This window comes from Halichondria panicea, chromosome 6 (assembly GCF_963675165.1).
Source record: "Halichondria panicea chromosome 6, odHalPani1.1, whole genome shotgun sequence".
Taxonomy (NCBI): domain Eukaryota; kingdom Metazoa; phylum Porifera; class Demospongiae; order Suberitida; family Halichondriidae; genus Halichondria; species Halichondria panicea.
The window spans coordinates 3846204-3868853 of NC_087382.1; the positions used below are offsets into that span (position 1 = coordinate 3846204).

Sequence of the window (22650 nt, forward strand, 5' to 3'; positions counted from 1 at the left end):
TTTTACTCTTTGGTAATTGACCTCATGAATGTAATCTATTGGTAGCGTAGATAATTATGTGTGAATCGAAACAATTCATATATACCACAACCATTAAATATCTACAAAAAATAAATCTACAAGAATCTACAAAAAAAGCATATCTCTCTTTAAACTGTAGTGACATAAACAAGTGCTAACGACAGTAACTGTTGGAACTAACAATCCCTACAAATGTTATTTACATGATAAGGTACTTCAGCTAAATAAAACAGTTTATACTTCATTGCGTATATGGCCGATTTCTGTGTGTGTAACAGCAGGACGATGGTTGACTCTTAGAGGAGGAGGGGCTGGTCTGTAGTCCTCTGTGGTGAGAGGGGCTAGATCATCCATGTAGGATAGTCTCAGCTGGTCCGGCCTCGTGGCTGGTCTGATGATGGGAGGAGTGATGTAACGATCAGGGTCAGCTTCTTCCACGGCTCCATCAGTGTAAGGTGGGTTCAAGGCGTCTCTTTGTTCATAGTCGTCTACTGCTTTGAGTAATTCATCTTCATCATTTTCATCGGCTACCAGCTGATACATTTCCCGGGCATTGTTAGCTCGGCGAAGTCTCATGTCTGCAGCACCAGCTCGTAAGTTTCTTATGGTGTCTTCTATCTTCAGCCATGTATTGCTCTTCTTGAGTACGACTTGGTAAAAGTGATAGCAGAGTGTTGTCACAAATAAGGTGAATGATATAGCCATCGAAGTATTGGCTAGTGCTGACTGATCTTTATTCGTATCTTTGACATAAGAGGTACCAAACGCTAGAATAGCAACATCGAATAGATAAAGAGTTTCGAGGGAATCACAAAACTTACTTTTGTACAAGCGATTATTTAGTAGTTTCCAGACAATCAGTCCAACTGATAGAACCTCAGCTGATAGAATAGGGAGGTAAGTGTCGAGAGCCATGGCAGCTACTAGATTATGAATAATTAAAGCAAAGAGAAGCAGTCCCACCCAGTAGCGATGCTTGGGAGTGAATGGAGCATGGTATGCATCCATGAAGCCAGTGTACTTTGTATTCTTGGTCCATATCATAACCTTGGAACAGCGTGGAAACCATAGTCCAAAGAAGAGTAGTACAGTGAACAATACACTAGCAATGAGGATAATGGCTGCAGCAACAAACCGAGGGATGTGATCAGGAGCGAAGTATTGCACATTGCCATCGTACACCCAAACTATATCACTTGTACCATCAGGATAATCCAAGACCCTGTGTTGCAGTGCAGCAATGACAAACCGTAAGAGTTTGGAGTAAGAGAGTAGGATGAGTGTGCCTAAGGCAGCAACTGGGTTCCTGTTGGAGAGGAGCTTTGCAAATGAGTCAAAATATTTGCTCAACATGATGATTAGAAACATTAGAAGAAACAAGTAAACTGGGAAGACAAGTTGAAGGAGTACTTTTCGTTGAGAGTTCATTCCATTGTAAAAACATGTCTCAATACCTAAATCAAGATTCACCCATGATACAAAAACTGTTAAAAAGTTGTTTAAACTAGGAAAGAAAATTGCTCTATTAGCAGCTACTATGTTGGCGTAAAAAATGAGGCCATGAATATTTCCAGTTGCTATAGTGAAGTTGAGCACAAGAATTAAAGCAACTAGCAATATGCCTGCCAGCGCAAATGGAATTAGTAGAAGAAGGGAAAAATTAGAGCATTTTTGACAGTTTGACGTAGCCAGCACAAGACTTAGTCCTGGTTCACATTCTCCACACAAGACACCACTTCGATTGTAAGCACATTGTTCGTCAGGGTTGCTTAGACTGATGTTGACTGGTTTTTCTACACAATAGTCAAATGTACAGTTACTAACAATATACCCTGTTCCGTTAGTGGTATTAGTTACTCCTATCCATATGTTGTTATTGCTTTCCAACTTTATGGTACCATTTTCATCGGAACAGTTTGTTATCTGATATCTTTGTTGCAAGTCTGGATCACAGTCACACCTGCACTCAATATCGGACTGAATTGGCTGAAGTCCAATAGGGCATATGCAGGGTTGAAAATATATATTTATAAGTTGTCTTGAAATTCCTAAATTGATGCATGGACCCTCGGCATAGAGTTCCACTTGAGCAGAGCTGTCTTGTGAGAATACATTGTACTCTAATTCTGTGCACCGATTACCAATTTCATGTTTTGCCTGTCCTTCTTTGAAACGATCACGTCCACTCTCACTGACAACAGAACTGCGAATTGTGGCATTCATTTGATTTCTAACTTGGTCAACAGCCATAACACTGATTGTAAATGTGTGTCCTTTTTTTGTAGAACCATAGTCGTATTGTGAATAGTTGCACAAAATTACTTGAACAGGCCTAGAGGAGATTGATAGTGGCTCGATGGAGGAGTTGACAGTTTTTTTTACGTAGTCCAATCCGTTTAAAGATTTATATTCAGCATTTTGACTTACTGTACACCTGTCCAACAGACCTCCGTAGATGTCTGCTCCTGACTGGGTAGCCGTGTTGTCAGTCATGAATGTGTTGAAATAGTTTGTGTTGAAATAGTTTGAATCAGAGCGGGACTCATACAGTTTAATTGTTTGAATGAAGCAGTTAGCAAAAATAGTTCGAGTTGCATCATCTTCTGTGGCCCCTCCTCTGCAGGCACCACTCTGTGTGTCATCTGCCACAAATATCCCCCCTCCGTACTGAGCCAAGTTGTTGTTACTCATTAGCTTGACATATCGATCCTGAGTATATTCTTCATTCATTTTAAATAGGTACAGTTTCGAACTTTGCTGTAGATACACTCCACCTCCACTTGTGTTAGCTGTGTTTGAGTCAATGTTGACATGTGATTGAGTTAGTTTAATAGTTGAAGATACTGCATGTATACCTCCACCATTCTCAGCAATGTTGTGAGCAATCTCACTCTGTGGAGGAATCTCACTCTGTAGAGGAATCTCACTTTTTGGAGGAATTAGATAGCCATATGCATTTTCCATCTGCACTGATTGGAACTCAACTCTACTGGAATATGCATAAATGCCCCCACCATCCTGTGCTGTGTTGTGATAGATCTTTATTGGCTCTTTTACAAGGAGTGTACTCTCTCTCAGAAATATCCCTCCTCCAGAGGTAGCTGTGTTGTTGGTGATGATCACTCCTTTCGTGTTAATATATATTTGACTATGGTCAGCGCTGATAGCTCCACCAAACACACCATGATTGTTACTCAGTATTGTAGGTCCATTAAACTCGATTCGACTATTGAAAGCATAAATGGGACGACCATTGTTACTGACAATATTCCTTCCAGTGAATGTTACGTTTGATTGCAAAATGTTCAAACTGGCCATGTTATTAGTAATGTCAGTGTTATGGATGATCAAGGTGGAAGATTGGAAGACATAAATTACCCCTCCCTTTTTAGCAAAGTTGTGTGTCAGCTCACTGTTGGAGATGGACACACTACCTGAGAGAACATAAATTGCTCCACCATATTCAGCACTGCTGTGTGTCAGCTCACTGTTGGAGATGGACACACTACCTGAGTCAACATTAATCGTTCCACCATAATAGTCAGCACTGTTGTTTGTCAGCTCACTGTTGGAGATGGACACATTACCTGAGTCAACAACAATTGCTCCACCATAGTTAGCACTGTTGTTTGTCAGCTCACTGTTGGATATGGACACATTAACTGAGAAAATATAAATCGCTCCACCATAATACTCAGCACTGTTGTTTGTCAGCTCACTGTTGGAGATGGACAAACTACCTGAGCCAACAACAATCGCTCCACCACTATAGTCAGCACTGTTGTTTGTCAGCTCACTGTTGAAGATGGACACATTACCTGAGTGAACACTAATCGCTCCACCATAGTTAGTAGCACTGTTGTTTGTCAGCTCACTGTTGAAGATGGACACACTACCTGAGATAACATAAATCGCTCCACCATAAGAGTCAGCACTGTTGTTTGTCAGCTCACTGTTGGAGATGGACACATTACCTGAGTCAACATTAATCGTTCCACCATAATAGTCAGCACTGTTGTTTGTCAGCTCACTGTTGGAAATGGACACACTACCTGAGACAACACTAATCGCTCCACCATTCTGAGAAGCTTTGTTATTTGTGAAGTTACACCAAGTGATCACTACAGCACCAGATACCACTTCTACTGCTCCTCCGCTCTCAGCACTGTTATAGTTGAACTCTGTGTTGTTGATCAGTGCGTTGTTTGATTTAATGAAAACTGCACCTCCATCATTTCTAGTGAACACACTGTTTGTTATGTACACATCATCAGCCTCAACGTGCAGTGCCCGACCAATGTTGTTCATAAAGAGAGTGCTCTCAACTGTTGCAGTTTGAGTATTAGTAATCTTAACGAGGTGGTTTTCCGCTTGATTGAGTAATACAAAGTCCGAAAAGTTGCAGTCTTTGATGTACACATCATTGGCACCATCAATGATCAAACCTTGATGTGAGTTTTGTAATCCAACATTCGCTCCAATAAAACCCAAGCGTTCAATATTCAATTTGGTAATACTAACAAAACGTATCGCACCATTGCTATGGAATCCAACTGCAGTTGTACTTGTGTTCTGACCAGTGATTTGCACATGTGAGAAGTTACGAATCAATAACTGCTCAGTTAACACATGATGTCCAGGTAGAAAGCTCAAGGTGAGATTGTCTCCACCAGATAGCAGGTCTGTTTGAACAAGCTGCTCGAGAGTGAAACAAGTTCCATTTCGATAGCCATTACACGAGTCGGTTGAATCCACTGGCACAATACGATAGTGCTCACTCCTGGTAACAGTAGCTAGGGTCAGTAGCACTAACCAGCTGAGAATACTTCTAGACAGCATATCTGAAGTGCATGTATGATGGTTACTATATAATTATTATGATTATGTTGCACGCAAATGGCTATATAAATAGCTGCATACCGTCTAGTGCAAATTATAATCTTCAACTCACTGTTTAATGGATGTTGCACGCTTTTTTGTTTCGCTACTTTTGCAATAGTTAACAAGCGCTCTTTCACATCTAGAATTGAAATAATTATGGTAATTATATAGAGATGTGTATCTATACAGGAGTGCATGAATAGGAGTATACGTATCAAACACATTCCTTTCCAGGCTTTCCTCTTGCTACGTCACAAATACTTGTAGTTGTATAAACTGTGAAGTATAGGAAATGTACCTATAACTAACCACATGCACACCATGTGTGTATTCACACTAGAGTAAGTCGCCGAACTCCGTCAGACATCAAAGTGTGTCAGGTAAAAGGGCGTGTAACGCACAAACAAACAAGACTGATTCAAACTAATTACTACGGTGGGCCTGAGGTATACACCTACTCCATTTTGCATTTGCGGTTCATTTCGCATGCGCTTCTGCAGTTGGCTTCTGCAGTTGGCTTCTGTAGTTGGCAGTTGACTTTTGCAGTTGGCTTTTGCAGTTGGCTTTTGCAGTTGTCTTTTGCAGTTGGCTTATGCAGTTGACTTTTGCAGTTGGCTTTTGCAGTTGGCTTTTGCAGTTGGAAGTTGACTTTTGCAGTTGCTCAGTCACAATGATCACAATTCCATATGATTTACAATTAAGGACATAGAAATATTGTACAGCAGAACATAGAATGCCGCATGATAGCAAGCCTGTATAACAGGTCACCATAATAATTTATTATATAATAATAATTAGAACAACATATATTTCTTAATAAGAAACAGGTAAGCCGATGATTATGCTGGCTAGCTACCTGTGTCTAATATCTCTGCTGTGTCTGTCTGCGCATGTTTGAACAATTATTTGTAAGGTCTCCACGAGTAAAAATATTTCATCAACAGATAGTTGAAATGGGGTATTCAATATTAATGTCTGCATAGTCCTATTACCCGTATATACCGTTGAGTTATTGCAAATGTGCCATGATAAAACACAGACAGACACAGCAGAGGTATTAGAATTAGACACAGCTATAGCTAGCTATAGCCAGCATAATTATTCTCCTGCCTGTTTCTTATTAAAGCACATGTTGATGTCATGTGATATTGTGAGATTGAGCAACTGACTTTTTCAACTGCAGAAGCGAACTGCAGAAGCGAACTGCAAAAATGAACTGCAAAAGCATAGTTGAACTGCAAAATGAACCGCAAACGCAAAATGGAGCAGGTGTATACCTCAGGGCCACCATCGTAAATTACACACACTAACAGATGGCCATGGGCTTATTATCCAGCGAAAACTTGGATAGGCCAAGTCGCTTCCAGTTCGAGCAGTGATAACTTGAAAAAACTACTGATTTTCGTCAGAACGTCAGTCAGCAATATTCTAGCTATAAGCGCTAATATACATGCAGCACCTATAGTTATAAGCGCTATATATTAGCGCTTATAGCTAGAATATTGCTGACTCAGCACTTTACAACCCTCACAAAGAAACAAGTGTAGCTCCGCTTTGCAGGGTCGCCTGATTCTGGGAATTGCTCCACTCTGTACTGCACTACAAACGTTAGATAATACGTACAGCAGTATACCATTGTATGCATGTCGACTTCTTAAGACAACACTTATTTTAGAGTTAATAATTATACTGTTAGTATTGACAGATGAGAACTGTGTGATTGTAGCAGATTTCATGGACTCTTTATAAGCACAGAAAAGTTGATGATGAAGAAGTTTATCAAGGAGCAGTGGCAAGGATCGAGATTCTGGAGGGAACAGGCAATGGTGAGAAATTAACTCTGGAAGGTTCATATACATACATAGTACGGTTTTACTCTTTGGTAATTGACCTCATGAATGTAATCTATTGGTAGCGTAGATAATTATGTGTGAATCGAAACAATTCATATATACCACAACCATTAAATATCTACAAAAAATAAATCTACAAGAATCTACAAAAAAGCATATCTCTCTTTAAACTATAGTGACATAAACAAGTGCTAACGACAGTAACTGTTGGAACTAACAATCCCTACAAATGTTATTTACATGATAAGGTACTTCAGCTAAATAAAACAGTTTATACTTCATTGCGTATATGGCCGATTTCTGTGTGTGTAACAGCAGGACGATGGTTGACTCTTAGAGGAGGAGGGGCTGGTCTGTAGTCCTCTGTGGTGAGAGGGGCTAGATCATCCATGTAGGATAGTCTCAGCTGGTCCGGCCTCGTGGCTGGTCTGATGATGGGAGGAGTGATGTAACGATCAGGGTCAGCTTCTTCCACGGCTCCATCAGTGTAAGGTGGGTTCAAGGCGTCTCTTTGTTCATAATCATCTACTGCTTCGAGTAATTCATCTTCATCATTTTCATCGGCTACCAGCTGATACATTTCCCGAGCATTGTTAGCTCGTCGAAGTCTCATGTCTGCAGCACCAGCTCGTAAGTTTCTTATGGTGTCTTCTATCTTCAGCCATGTATTGCTCTTCTTGAGTACGACTTGGTAAAAGTGATAGCAGAGTGTTGTCACAAATAAGGTGAATGATATAGCCATTGAAGTATTGGCTAGTACTGACTGATCTTTATTTGTATCTTTGACGTAGAAGGTGCCAAACGCTAGAATAGCAACATCGAATAGATAGAGAGTTTCGAGGGAATCACAAAACTTACTTTTGTACAAGCGATTATTTAGTAGTTTCCAGACAATCAGTCCAACTGATAGAACCCCAGCTGATAGAATAGGGAGGTAAGTGTCGACAGCCACGGCAGCTACTAGATTATGAATAATTAAAGCAAAGAGAAGCAGTCCCACCCAGTAGCGATGCTTGGGAGTGAATGGAGCATGGTATGCATCCATGAAGCCACTGTATTTTGTATTCTTGGTCCATATCATAACCTTGGAACAGCGTGGAAACCATTGTCCAAAGAAGAGCAGTACAGTGAACATTACACCAGCAATGAGGATTATGGCTGCAGCAACAAACCGAGGGAGGTGATCGCGAGCGAAATATTGTACATTGCCATCAAACAACCAAACTATATCACTTGTACCATCAGGATAGTCCAAGACCCTGTGTTGCAATGCAGCAATGACAAACCGTAAGAGTTTGGAGTAAGAGAGTAGGATGAGTGTGCCTAAGGCAGCAACTGGGTTCCTGTTGGAGAGGAGCTTTGCAAAATATTTGCTTAGAATGATAATAAAAAACATTAGAAGAAACAAGTAAGCGGAAAAGACAAGTTGAAGGAGCACTTTTCCTTGAGAGTTCATTCCATTGTAAAAGCATGTCTCGATTCCTAAGTCAAGATTCACCCATGATACGAAAACTGTTAAAAAGTTGTTTAAACTAGAAAAGAAAATTGCTCTATTAGCAGCTACTATGTTGGCGTAAAATATGAGGCCATGAATATTTCCAGTTGCTATAGTGATGTTGAGCATGAGAATTAAAGCAACTAGCAATATGCCTGTCAGGGCAAATGGTATTAGTAGAAGAAGGTAAAGATTAGAGCATTCTTTACAGTTTGACGTAGCCAACACAAGACTGAGTCCTGGTTCACATTCTCCACACAAGACACCTCTTCGATTGTAGGCACACTGTTCGTCAGGGTTGCTTAGACTAATGTTGAATGGTTTTTGTACGCAATAGTCAAATGCACAGTTGCTAACGACATACCCTGTTTCGTCGGTGGTATTTATGACTTTTATCCATATGTTGTTATCACTTTCCAGCTTTATGGTCCCATTTTCCTCAGAACAGTTTGTTATCTGATATCCTTGTTGCAATTCTGGATCACAGTCACACTTGCACTCAATATCGGACTGAATTGGTTTGAGTCCACTAGGGCATGTGCAGAGTTCAAACGAAATATTGATAAGTTGTTTTGAAATTCCCATATTGTTGCATGGACCCTCGGCATAGAGTTCTACTTGAGCAGAGTTGTCTTGTGAGAATACATTGTACTCTAATTCTGTGCACTGATTACCAATTTCATGTTTTGCCTGTCCTTCTTTGAAACGATCACGTCCACTCCCACTGACAACAGAACTGCGAATTGTGGCATTCATTGGATTTCCAACTTGGTCAACAGCCATAACACTGATTGTAAATGTGTGTCCTTTTTTTATAGAACCATAGTCATATTGTGAATAGTTGCACAAAATTACTTGAACAGGCCTAGAGGAGATTGATAGTGGCTCGATGGAGGAGTTGACAGTATTTTGGATGTAGTCCAATCCGTTTGAAGAAATGTGATATTCAGCATTTTGACTTGCAGTACACCTGTCCAACAGACCTCCATAGATGTCTGCTCCTGACTGGGTAACTGTGTTCTTTGTCATGAATGTGTTGAAGTGGTTTACATCAGAGTATATTTGACCATACAGATTAATTGTTTGAATGAAGCAGTCAGCAAAAATGGTTTCAGTTTCTGTGGCCCCTCCTTTGCAGGCACTACTCTCTGTGTCATCTGCCACAAATATTCCTCCTCCGTACTGAGCCAAGTTGTTGTTAATTATTAACTTAACATATCGATTCTGACTCCAATAATGTTCTCCATCCTTTTTCAATAGGTACAGTTTAGAACTTTGTTGCAGATACACTCCACCTCCACTAGCTTTAGCTGTGTTTGAGTCAATGTTGACGTGTGAATGAGTAAGTTCAATAGTTGATGATACTGCAATAATACCTCCACCATTATTCTCAGCAATGTTGTGAGCAATCCCACTTTGTTTATTTGGAGGAAGTGGCCTACCATATTCATCTACCATCTGCACTGATTGGAACTCAACTCTACTGGAATATGCATAAATCCCCCCACCATCCTGTGCTGTGTTGTGATAGATCTTTATTGGCTCATTTACAAGGAGTGTACTCTCTCTCAGAAATATCCCTCCTCCAGAGGTAGCTGTGTTGTTGGTGATGATCACTCCTTTCGTGTTAATATATATTTGACTCTGGTCAGAGCTAATGGCTCCACCAAACATACCATGATTGTTACTCAGTGTTGTAGGTCCATTAAACTCGATTCGACTATTGAAAGCATAAATGGGACGATCATTCTTACTGACAATATTCATTCCAGTGAATGTTACATTTGATTGCGATATGTTCAAACTGGCCATGTTATTAGTAATGTCAGTGTTGTTGATGGACACACTGCCTGAGTAAACACTAATCACTCCACCATAGTCAGCACTGTTGTTTGTCAGTTCACTGTTGGAGATGGACACACTACTGCCTGAGTAAACAGCAATCACTCCACCATATCGAGAAGCTATGTTAAATGTAAAGTTACACCAAGTGATCACTACAGTACCAGATATCACTACTGCTCCTCCGTTCCCAGCACTGTTGTAGTTGAACTTTGTGTTGTTGATCAGAGAGTTGTTTGATACAATGTCAACTGCACCTCCATCATTTCTAATGAACACACTATTTGTTATGTACACATCATCAGCCTCAACGTGCAGTGCCCGACCAATGTTGTTCATAAAGGGAGTGCTCTCAACTGTTGCAGTTTGAGTATTAGTAATCTTAACGAGATATTTTTCCGCTTGATTGAGTAATACAAAGTCTGAAAAGTAGCAGTCTTTAATGTACACATCATTGGCACCATCAATGATCAAACCTTGATGATGTGAGTTTTGTGGTCCAACATTTAGCCCAACGAAACCCAAGCATTCAATATTCAATTTGGTAATACTAACAAAACGTATCGCACCGTTGCTATGGAATCCAACTACAGTTGTACTTGTGTTCTGGCAGGTGATTTGCACATGTGAGAAGTTACAAATCAATAACTGCTCAGTTAACACATGATGTCCAGGTAGAAAGCTCAAGGTGAGATTGTCTCCACTAGATAACAGGTCTGTTTGAACAAGCTGCTCGAGAGTGAAACAAGTTCCATTTCGATAGTCATGACACAAGTCGGTTGAATCCACTGGCACAATGTGATAGTGCTCACTCCTGGTAACAGTAGCTAGGCTCAGCAGCAGCACTAACCAGCTGAGAATACTTCTAGACAGCATATCTGAAGTTGTATGATGGTTACTATATAATTATTATGATTATGTTGCACGCAAATGGCTATATAAATAGCTGCATACCGTCTAGTGCAAATTATAATCTTCAACTCACTGTTTAATGGATGTTGCACGCTTTTTTGTTTCGATACTTTTGCAATAATCAACAAGCGCTCTTTCACATCTAGAATTGAACTAATTATGGTAATTATATAGAGATGTGTATCTATACAGGAGTGCATGAATAGGAGTATACGTATCAAACACATTCCTTTCCAGGCTTTCCTCTTGCTACGTCACAAATACTTGTAGTTGTATAAACTGTGAAGTATAGGAAATGTACCTATAACTAACCACATGCACACCATGTGTGTATTCACACTAGAGTAAGTCGCCGAACTCCGTCAGACATCAAAGTGTGTCAGGTAAAAGGGCGTGTAACGCACAAACAAACAAGACTGATTCAAACTAATTACTACGGTGGGCCTGAGGTATACACCTACTCCATTTTGCATTTGCGGTTCATTTCGCATGCGCTTCTGCAGTTGGCTTCTGCTGTTGGCTTCTGCAGTTGGCAGTTGACTTTTGCAGTTGGCTTTTGCAGTTGGCTTTTGCAGTTGTCTTTTGCAGTTGGCTTATGCAGTTGACTTTTGCAGTTGGCTTTTGCAGTTGGCTTTTGCAGTTGGAAGTTGACTTTTGCAGTTGCTCAACCACAATGATCACAATTCCATATGATTTACAGCATTAAGGACATAGAAATATTGTACAGCAGAACCTAGAAATGCTGCATGATAGCAAGCCTGTATAACAGGTCACCATAATAATTTATTATATAATAATAATTAGAACAACATATATTTCTTAATAAGAAACAGGCAAGCCAATGATTATGCTGGCTAGCTACCTGTGTCTAATATCTCTGCTGTGTCTGTCTGCGCATGTTTGAACAATTATTTGTAAGGTCTCCACGAGTAAAAATATTTCATCAACAATGTCTGCATAGTCCTATTACCCCGGCTAGTATATATATTAAAGCTAGCCTCCTTCACAGGCCTTGGATTGAGGCTAGTATATAAAGCTAGCCTCCTTCACATGCAGGCCTTGGATTGAGGCTAGTATATATAAAGCTAGCCTCCTTCACAGGTCTTGGATTGAGGCTAGTATATAAAGCTATAGCCTCCTTCACAGGCCTTGGATTGAGGTTAGTATATATAGCTGGTTTCGGCTGTAAAGTTAAATATTGTTTATAGTGCAGATTATAGTCTTCAACTTACGTTTAACGGATGTCACTTTTTTTTGTTTCACTACACTTTTGCTATTTTCCACATGCATGCAACTGCTCTTGTATAATTATTCAACCACCTCTCCCTGTTTTGAGGTAGACTCAGTACTTGCTGTGTGGTTCCTCTAAATATAGAGTCCAGAGTATCCTGTTTGGAAAACGTTAAAAGTATTGAGACTCCCACATCGTGAGATATGTACTATTACATGCCAGTTTTGATTGAAACAAGATACTCCAATTAACAATGTACTGCATTGACTCTTATAATTTCATACATTACACATCGGTACATATATTGGTACATACGTAACTATACAATGCTTTAATGTAATCAAGACATGAAAGATGATGAACTCAAGCACCATGCAGGTCTCCTGTGTGCCCCCTGGTGAGTACAGACCCCCCACTGTGGGGCTATCAGTGACATGTTCATAGATAAACCTGAGAATCTTTCTCTATGTGAGGCCCTCTATTTATTAGCTGTATATACACATTTGTCTTATCTATATCTATACTAATTGACTGCATGGAAACATGCAAACTCATTCCTCATTCGATGCGCATTGTAATTCCAATGTTCTACTATATACGGCCGTAATGACATATCTCTTGGAGAGTTCCTGCATTGATACTGCTTCAGGTGTGTGTGTGTGTGTGTGTGTGTGTGCCATGGCTCATGTGCGTATAGTCATGGTAATGTGCACACACTTAACTATATATGGCCATGCTAATTGAAGCCATCTATCACATGCCAATTACTGTAAATAATAATACTCCCACATAACGGCATGTCATGTCACTACCACAAGTGCATGTGACAGCGATAGAAGGGCCTAGCTGGGGAGAATATTGCATTTTGGATTTCAAAACACTGCCTGCATCAATAGTAATATACTACCTCGTAATATTACAATTTGTATTACAAATTGTATTCCTCTCTTTGCACTCAAAACATATACCTTAGAATGTTTATGTTTTGAGTGCAAAGAGAGGATTACACAATCACTGTAACACACACACACTTGACCCAGATTACTGGCTTCAAATACTATAGCTACGTGATTCATGCATTGTCAGCAATCCACATCAACATGCAACACAATTGATATCCCCATTGCCTGGCAACAACGACGGTATCTATGCTTGGCTGGCCTGCAAATGTTGCGACTAGGTGCAGCTTAATTTGTCAGAGAACATTTCTTAAGCCCTATTGGATGTACTCAACTGCTCAGCGCTGTGACATTTGTTTATGGTGGCCACCCCAACAGTGGCTGTTATCATTTCCCACTCATTTTCAGGGACCTCAGTGATCTTATCATGTAATACAGGTGGAAATATAATTTTACTTGCAGTAGCCTAGAAAGATGAGGGGCTCCAGGGGCTGGAGCCCCTCATCTTTCTAGGCTATTAAGTATAGAGATGAATTATCAAGCTGCACAATGTAGATAGCGGTATTTTTATCCATTCAAAAAACTAGAGCCTCCCTTTGAGAATTACCTACGCCACTAACTAGGGAGATTTTGTAGCTTATATATATAGCCTCATTAGACATTGACATTGACCAATAATTTGTTTCTTGATTGTGGTGGACGATATTCTGTCAGAAAAATCACTCAAGCACAAACCAATTGCACATGCAGATTGTGTTAGAATTGTCCCCACAGAGTGGAGAGTGTGTTCTATATCGTATCAGACAGAAGCTGAAGCGATACATACTGGAATATATTACACATCGAGGATCTTGGCAAAGATCCTTGGTGCGTATAGTATTGGGTTCATCAGTACACAGGGGTACACGTACACTGGGTTGCAGCAAATTGCTGGAGGAGAAGAACATGTTATTAATATAATATAGGACTCGGACACTTGCTATATACTCGACATACTACAGAAGTGATTTCATGCAGGCTTCTAAATCGTGTGCTACTAAATCAGCTGACGGTTAGTTTAAATAAGTATCACATACATCGAAGGTAGTTCGTACCGGTTCCTCAAAGCGATTGGACGTTCAAGCGATGGATTATAGTTATATACAAAATTAATTGTACAGTACATTATTGCGGTATTGTTTTTTAGTCATTATGCGTTGTCAGTGTAGTACGTAGCAGCAAGCAGAATTGAATGTGTTGTGTCATGTCCTCCTCTTTACGTAAAGGTGCTCTACTTCTTGGATCCCGTTCGATGTATGTGTTTACTGGTTGGCCACTTACATGTAACTATAGGCATCACCTAATGCAGGTACTGTCCTGACAGTAAAGCCACCAAGTATAATTATATGAACATTGGGTTCATTTGATCTACATAAAAGATGTGGTCTTGCTCTTTGGCTACTGTAAGTACATACACTGATATAGATACGATAGTGGTATTGGTGTTGTGCACTGATATAGATACGATAGTGGTATTGGTGTTGTGCACTGATATAGATACGATAGTGGTATTGGTGTTGTGCACTGATATAGATACGATAGTGGTATTGGTGTTGTGCACTGATATAGATACGATAGTGGTATTGGTGTTGTGCACTGATATAGATACGATAGTGGTATTGGTGTTGTGCACTGATATAGATACGATAGTGGTATTGGTGTTGTGCACTGATATAGATACGAGTGGTATTGGTGTTGTGCACTGATATAGATACGATAGTGGTATATTGGTGTTGTGCACTGATATAGATACGATAGTGGTATTGGTATTGTGCACTGATATAGATACGATAGTGGTATTGGTGTTGTGCACTGATATAGATACGATAGTGGTATTGGTGTTGTGCACTGATATAGATACGATAGTGGTATTGGTATTGTGCACTGATATAGATACGATAGTGGTATTGGTGTTGTGCACTGATATAGATACGATAGTGGTATATTGGTGTTGTGCACTGATATAGATACGATAGTGGTATTGGTGTTGTGCACTGATATAGATACGATAGTGGTATTGGTGTTGTGCACTGATATAGATACGAGTGGTATTGGTGTTGTGCACTGATATAGATACGATAGTGGTATTGGTGTTGTGCACTGATATAGATACGATAGTGGTATTGGTGTTGTGCACTGATATAGATACGATAGTGGTATATTGGTGCTGTGCACTGATATAGATACGATAGTGGTATTGGTGTTGTGCACTGATATAGATACGATAGTGGTATATTGGTGTTGTGCACTGATATAGATACGATAGTGGTATTGGTGTTGTGCACTGATATAGATACGATAGTGGTATTGGTGTTGTGCACTGATATAGATACGAGTGGTATTGGTGTTGTGCACTGATATAGATACGATAGTGGTATTGGTGTTGTGCACTGATATAGATACGATAGTGGTATATTGGTGCTGTGCACTGATATAGATACGATAGTGGTATTGGTGTTGTGCACTGATATAGATACGATAGTGGTATTGGTGTTGTGCACTGATATAGATACGATAGTGGTATATTGGTGTTGTGCACTGAGTGTATGAATTGATCTAGACTTGTGGTCTTTGTATTGTCAACACAATTACTGCTTTGTTTTCATATCATCTTGTGTCGTAATTGACCTCATATAATGTACATGCATAATTATCTTGTTAGCCAACATTATAGCTTGTTGCCTAGTGAGTGGGCAGATCAAAGCAATCCAGTGCTCTGTATATGGCATAATACCAAGGACATGAAGAGAAGAGGGCATTCAACTACAATCTATCCTATTACAAATGGGTGGTGGTTTATGTACAAATGGGCGGGGGTTTATGTCTAAAAGTAGTAAAGAATGTATTGCACGCCCACTTTATTCCCTAGTGGGCAGTGGCTAAATCATGGCTAAATATAGCATATTCTGCTGACTCATCAATAATACGACGCATACGCAGTATACATTGTGAGTTGCATACCCTCTTCTCTTCATACACCCTTGCTAATGCATAGCAACCATTTTTATCTCTACAAAAATAATCTCTTAAACTAGTGACATAAACAATTACCAACAACAGTAACTGTTGGAACTACTATTCTTACATGATAAGGTACCTCAGCTAAATAAAACAGTTCACACTTCATTGTGTATGGGGCCGATTTCTGTGTGTGTAACAGCAGGACAATGGTTGACTCTTGGAGGGGGAGGGGCTGGTCTGTAGTCCTCTGTGGTGAGGGGGGCTAGTACGTCCAGGGCAGGCTCTCTTAGTTGGTCCGGCCTCGTGGCTGGTCTGATGATGGGAGGAGTGATGTAACGATCAGGGTCAGCTTCTCTGACGGCTCCATCAGTGTAAGGTAGGTTCAAGGCATCTCTTTGTTCATAGTCATCTACTGCTTCGAGTAATTCATCTTCATCATTTTCATCGGCTACCTGCTGATACATTTCCCAGTCATTGTTAGCTCGTCGGAGTCTCATGTCTGCAGCACCAGCTCGTAAGTTTCTTATGGTGTCCTCTACCTTCAGCCATGTATTGCTCTTCTTGAGCACGAATTGGTAACAATGGTAGCAGAGGGTTGTCACAAATAAGGTGAATGATATAGCCATTGAAGTATTGGCTAGTGCTGACTGACTGTTCTTGGTGTCTTTGACATAGGAGGTGCCAAATGCAAGCATAACAATATTGAGTAGATAGAGAGTTTCGAGGGAATCACAAAACTTACTTTTATACAAACGATTATTCAGTAGTTTCCAGCTGATCAGTCCAACTGATAGAACCTCAGCTGATAAAATAGGGAGAAACGTGTCTGGAGCCATAGCAGTGATAAGATTATGTGTAATCAAGGCAAAGAGAAGCAGTCCCACCCAGTAGCGATGCTTGGGAGTGAATGGAGCATGGTAAGCATCCATGAAGCCAAAATACTTCGTATTCTTGGTCCATATCATAACCCTGGAACAGTGTGGAAACCATTGTCCAAAAAAGAGCAGTACAGTGAACATTACACCAGCAATGAGGATAATGGCTGCAGCAACAAACCGAGGGAGGTGATCGCGAGTGAAATATTGCACATTGCCGTCGTACACCCAAACTATATAACTTGTACCATCAGGATAATCCAAGACCCTGTATTGCAGTGCAGCAATGACAGATCGTAAGAGTTTGGAGTAAGAGAGTAGGACGAGTGTACCTAAGGCAGCAACTGGGTTCCTGTTTGAGAGGAGCTTTGCAAATGAGTCAAAATATTTGCTTAAAATGATAATAAAAAACATTAGAAGAAACAAGTAAGCGGAAAAGACAAGTTGAAGGAGTACTTTCCCTTGAGAGTTCATTCCATTGTAAAAGCATGTTTCAATTCCCAAGTCAAGATTCACCCATGATACAAAAACTGTTAAAAAGTTGTTTAAACTAGAAAAGAAAATTGCTCTATTAGCAGCTACTATGTTGGCATAAAAAATGAGGCCATGAATATTTCCAGTTGCTATAGTGATGTTGAGCACGAGAATTAAAGCAACTAGCAATATGCCAGCCAGCGCAAATGGTATTAGTAGAAGAAGGTACAGATTAGAGCACACTTTACAGTTTGACGTAGCCAACATAAGACTGAGTCCTGGTTCACATTCTCCACACAAGACACCACTTCGATTGTAAGCACACTGTTCGTCAGGGTTACTTAGACTGATGTTGACTGGTTTTTGCACGCAATAGTCAAGTGTACAGCTGCTAACAACATACCCTGTTTTATTGGTGGTATTTATTACTTCGATCCATGTGTTGTTATTTCTTTCCAGCGTTATAGTTTCTTTTTCCTCAAAACATTTTGTTATCTGATATCCTAGTTGCAAGTCTGGATCACAGTCACACTTGCACTCAATATCAGACTGAATTGGCTGAAGTCCACTAGGGCATGTGCAGAGTTCAAAAGAAATATTGATCAGTTGTTTTGAAATTCCCATATTGTTGCACGGACCCTCGGCATAGAGTTCCACTTGAGCAGAGCTGTCTTGTGAGAATACATTGTACTTTAATTCTGTGCACTGATTGCCAACTTTCTGTTCAGCCTGTCCTTCTTTAAGACGACCAACTCCACTCGTAGTGACAACAAAACTGCGAATAGTGGCATTTATTGGATTTCCAACTTGGTCAACAGCTATAACACTGACTTTAAATGTGTGTCCCTTTCTTGTTGAAATAATACTGTAGTCATTTTTGCAAAAAATTACCTGAACAGGCCTAGAGGAGATTGATAATTTGGTGGAGGATTTTATGATGTTATTTATGTAGTCTAATATAGATCCATTTGAAGAAATTTGATATTCAGCACTTTGACTTATTGTACACCTGTCCAACAGACCTCGGTAGATATCTGCTCCTGACTGGGTAGCCGTGTTGTTAGTCATGAATGTGTTGAAATAGTTTGAATCAGAGCGGGACTCATACAGTTTAATTGTTTGAATGAAGCAGTCAGCAAAAATAGTTCGAGTTGCATCATCTTCTGTGGCCCTCCTGCAGGCACCACTTTGTGTGTCATCTGCCACAAATATCCCCCCTCCGTACTGAGCCAGGTTGTTGTTAATCATTAGCTTAACATATCGATCCTGAGCCCTTTCTTCATTCGTTTTAAATAGGTACAGTTTCGAACTTTGCTGTAGATACACTCCACCTCCACTAGTGTTAGCTGTGTTTGAGTCAATGTTGACATGTGATTGAGTTAGTTTAATAGTTGATGATACTGCATGTATACCTCCACCATTCTCAGCAATGTTGTGAGAAATCTCACTCTGTGTATTTGAAGGAAGTGGCCTACCATTATGATATGCATTTTTCATCTGCACTTGATTGGAACTCAACTCTACTGGAATATGCATAAATCCCCCCACCATCTTGTGCTGTGTTGTGATAGATATTTATTGGCTCATTTACAAAGAGTGTACTCTCTCTCAGAAATATCCCTCCTCCAGAGGTAGCTGTGTTGTTGGTGATGATCACTCCTTCTGTGTTAATATCTATTTGACTCTGGTCAGCACTGATGGCTCCACCAAACACACCATGATTGTTACTCAGTGTTGTAGGTCCATTAAACTCGATTCGACTATTGAAAGCATAAATGGGACGACCATTGTTACTGACAATATTCATTCCAGTGAATATTACGTTTGATTGCGAAATGTTCAAACTGGCCATGTTATTAGTAATGTCAGTGTTGATGATTATCAAGGTGGAAGATTGGGAGACATCAATTACCCCACTCTCATTAGCTCTGTTGTTTGTCAGCTCACTGTTGGAGATGGACACACTACCTGAGCCAACAATCGCTCCACCTCGATAGCCAGCACTGTTGTGTGTCAGCTCACTGTTGGAGATGGACACACTGCCTGAGTAGAAAACATAAATCGCTCCACCAGAAGAGTCAGCACTGTTGTGTGTCAGCTCACTGTTGGAGATAGACACACTACCTGAGTTAACACCAATCGCTCCACCACCCCAGCCAGCACTATTGTTTGTCAGCTCACTGTTGGAGATGGACACACTACTTGAGACAACAAAAATCGCTCCACCAGAGTGAGCACTGTTATTTGTAAGCTCACTGTTGAAGATGGACACACTACTACCTAAGTCAACATAAATGGCTCCACCCCACATAGAAGCTTTGTTATTTGTGAAGTTACACCAAGTGATCACTACAGTACCAGATACCACTTCTACTGCTCCTTCGTTCAAGTCCGAGAAGTAGCAGTCTTTGATGTAAACATCGCGAGAATCGTCAATGGTCAATCCTTGATGTGAGTTCTGTGGTCCAACATTTGCTCCAACGAAACCCAAACGTTTAATATTCAATTTGGTAATACTAACAAAAATAATCGCACTAACCAGCTGAGATTACTTCTAGACAGCATATCTGAGGTACATAATTGTATAATTATATGATATGCTGCTCCCTGGATATAGTTACAGCCGCAGTGTACATTGCATATCCTATATATATAGTGGATACTGTGTTTTGCAAGTTGCTTGTCATTGTGCACAGTAAATGGGCGTTGTCTATAGTACTACTGTGGTTACTAGATTTAATCGGGAATGTGCTGCCTCATAACTTTCTTTATGTCCTCTAATCTCTACCTGCTCTTTAGTGCACTTCTATAACTAAAACAACTGCCATACTGGCTCAAATCAACAGAGGTATAGCAAGTCAACAGAGTACTGCATGTGCATATACACTAACAGCTTAGCTAACTAAGTTAGCAAATATATTTTTTTTTGCTGAATAGACACATTCACTTTACTACAGACTCAGTAGTGCTATAGACAACGCCCATTTACTGTGCACAATGACAAGCAACTTGCAAAACACAGTATAATACTCACTTGCTGTGGATGTTGCACTCATTTCTGATTTATGCACTCTAGGTTCTTTATTGACACATTGTGTCCCACACGTTTATTAATTAAGTAAAGTACCTGATCAACCATAATTATACTGCTCTAAATTGCATTCCTTTATGTGTTGTGTATCATGTGATGACTGCATTAGGTAGTGTTGTGTGACATGTGAGAAGACTGCTTTTGGTAGTGGCATTATATCATCACCACCTGGCATACAACACACAATGAACTACCAGATTTGTGTGCCATGTGATACTATACTTATTGAGGTAGTTGAATTGTATTGTGTGCCGGGTGTATGTGCATGCATAGTTGTGGTGATGCATGCATGCATGTGTACTGCATTGCTAGGTGGGTAGAATCTGTATACTACATATACATATACACTTGATTTCCCAAGCCCTTCTATCGCTACCAGCACAGAAAGTGAAGATGAAGAATTTATCAAGAGCGTACTATAATATGCCTAAAAACGGTGGCAAGAATTGAGATTCTGGAGGGAACAGGAAATGGTCAAAGAAATTTGAAACTCTTGATCTTAGTTCCCGGGGAAATGCAGAAACGGAGGATGGTTACCATGGCGACCTAAACTACGAAGCATGGCTGGCAGCTGATGAGATAAAAATGCGTGTGTGTGTGTGTGTGTGCATGTGTATAATTATCAGTGAACCAATAACATTGCTGGCTATAATAGAAACATCTATATATAACTCACTTACTGTGGATTAATGTTGCACTCTTATTTAATTGACTCTATAAACATGCATATATTGTGTCCCCATGCACACTTGACTTGAGTTTTAAAGTACTTGATCAACCATAATTATACTGCTTTAAGTTGCATTGCACTGTGTGTTGTGTGACATGTGAGAAGACTGCTTTATAGGTAGTGGCATTGTGTGTTGTGTGAGAGAACTGCTTTGTGTAATTGCATTGTGTGTTGTGTGAGGGGACTGCTTTATAGGAAGTGGCATTGTGTGTTGTGTGACGTGTGAGAGAACTGCTTTATAGGGAGTGACATTGTGTGTTGTGTGAGAAGGCTGCTTTATAAAGAGTGGCATTGAGTGTTGTGTGAGAGAACTGCTTTGTGTAGTGGCATTGTATCATCATCACCTGGCATACACGATGCACAATGAACTCCCTTTAGGTATAGTACATCTAGGTGTGTGTGCCATGTGATACTATAATTATTAAGCTGTGTGCCAGGCGTGTGTGTATAGTTGTGGTGATGCATGCATTTGTACCGCATTGCATGTAGAGTCTATACACTACATATACAAATACCATGCATATAGCGGGTATAATTTTCGGGGGCCAAAAAATTCGTGGTTGAGCAATATTTAGTCACTTCGTGGATAAAGTTACTGCTTGCACTGCAGGTAAAGGTAGGCAGGCATACAAGGTCGCTTCGGTAAAATATATGTGGTCAGAGCTCACGGAAACCACATTGTCCCACGAAAATTACCAGCTATATACATGCATGGTACTTCAGTTACTGCCACACTTTCAGTACAGCTTTAATCATGCTCTGGTAACAATCCATATCAACACACAACGGCTGCATGCATGGTCTCCCTATATTGCGCTAATAGCAACAACGATGGTTCATCAAGCCTCTGTGGCCTACTGTTTAGATTCCACAAGAAAGAAATGAATTCACAATAGGCAAATATTTCTTTTTAGACACTAGTTGATAAGATCTACATGGGAAAAGTACCTCAGAGCAGGTATACTACTGGACTGAGTATATATACCTGCAAATTTACTTAGTATACCTAGTATTCTGCTGTCAAGTAATTGTATTGTAGTCAAGCGATTTGCGCATGCGCACTAGTATCTATAGACACTGTTTTGTCGGTGTCCATGTGATTTAGAAGCCCTCAGCCACTTTAGTATCCTCGCTACGCTCGGGATAATAAATCAGTGCCTTTGGGCTTCTAAATCCCATAGACACCTCCAAACAGTGTCTAACTATTATATAATTATAGTACCTGATGAATATACACAGACATTGACTACATGCATGCATGTACACAGTAAAAGCACATTTGTTTACAGTAGCATATAAAACAATGTTAACATAATTATTTTGAAATTTCATGTATAGAAATGACA

The 22650-nt window shown here is 40.1% G+C and overlaps 2 protein-coding genes across 4 annotated transcripts; both read right to left on the reverse strand.

Annotated features, from left to right (window-relative positions):
- Window positions 1–67: 67 nt before the first annotated feature.
- LOC135337313 (uncharacterized) lies at window positions 68–21077 on the reverse strand. Of its 2 annotated transcripts, none has more exons than XM_064533230.1 (2): window positions 20518–21077; window positions 68–4862 (listed from the first exon to the last, which is right to left on the reverse strand). In XM_064533230.1, the coding sequence occupies exons 1-2, from the start codon at window positions 20537–20539 to the stop codon at window positions 256–258; spliced, it is 4629 nt and encodes a 1542-aa protein (XP_064389300.1). In that variant the 5' UTR covers window positions 20540–21077; the 3' UTR covers window positions 68–255. The 2 variants fall into 2 exon arrangements, with proteins under 2 accessions (XP_064389300.1, XP_064389299.1); XM_064533229.1 differs by lacking the exon at window positions 20518–21077 and adding an exon at window positions 4973–5392.
- Window positions 6434–12369, reverse strand: LOC135337314 (uncharacterized). 2 transcript variants are annotated; one of them, XM_064533232.1, is made up of 3 exons: window positions 12237–12369; window positions 11078–11146; window positions 6434–10970 (listed from the first exon to the last, which is right to left on the reverse strand). In XM_064533232.1, the coding sequence occupies exons 1-3, from the start codon at window positions 12292–12294 to the stop codon at window positions 7027–7029; spliced, it is 4071 nt and encodes a 1356-aa protein (XP_064389302.1). In that variant the 5' UTR covers window positions 12295–12369; the 3' UTR covers window positions 6434–7026. The 2 variants fall into 2 exon arrangements, with proteins under 2 accessions (XP_064389302.1, XP_064389301.1); XM_064533231.1 differs by lacking the exon at window positions 12237–12369 and having other exon boundaries at window positions 6435–10970; window positions 11078–11656.
- Window positions 21078–22650: the final 1573 nt, after the last annotated feature.

Coding starts and splice junctions, on each gene's coding strand:
- LOC135337313 (XM_064533229.1), bottom strand. CDS start 5,126: ATGTGTTTGATACGTATACTCCTATTCATGCACTCCTGTATAGATACA. Junction 4,863..4,972: donor CGTGCAACATCCATTAAACA/GTGAGTTGAAGA, acceptor CATGCACTTCAG/ATATGCTGTCTAGAAGTATT.
- LOC135337314 (XM_064533231.1), bottom strand. CDS start 11,231: ATGTGTTTGATACGTATACTCCTATTCATGCACTCCTGTATAGATACA. Junction 10,971..11,077: donor CGTGCAACATCCATTAAACA/GTGAGTTGAAGA, acceptor ATACAACTTCAG/ATATGCTGTCTAGAAGTATT.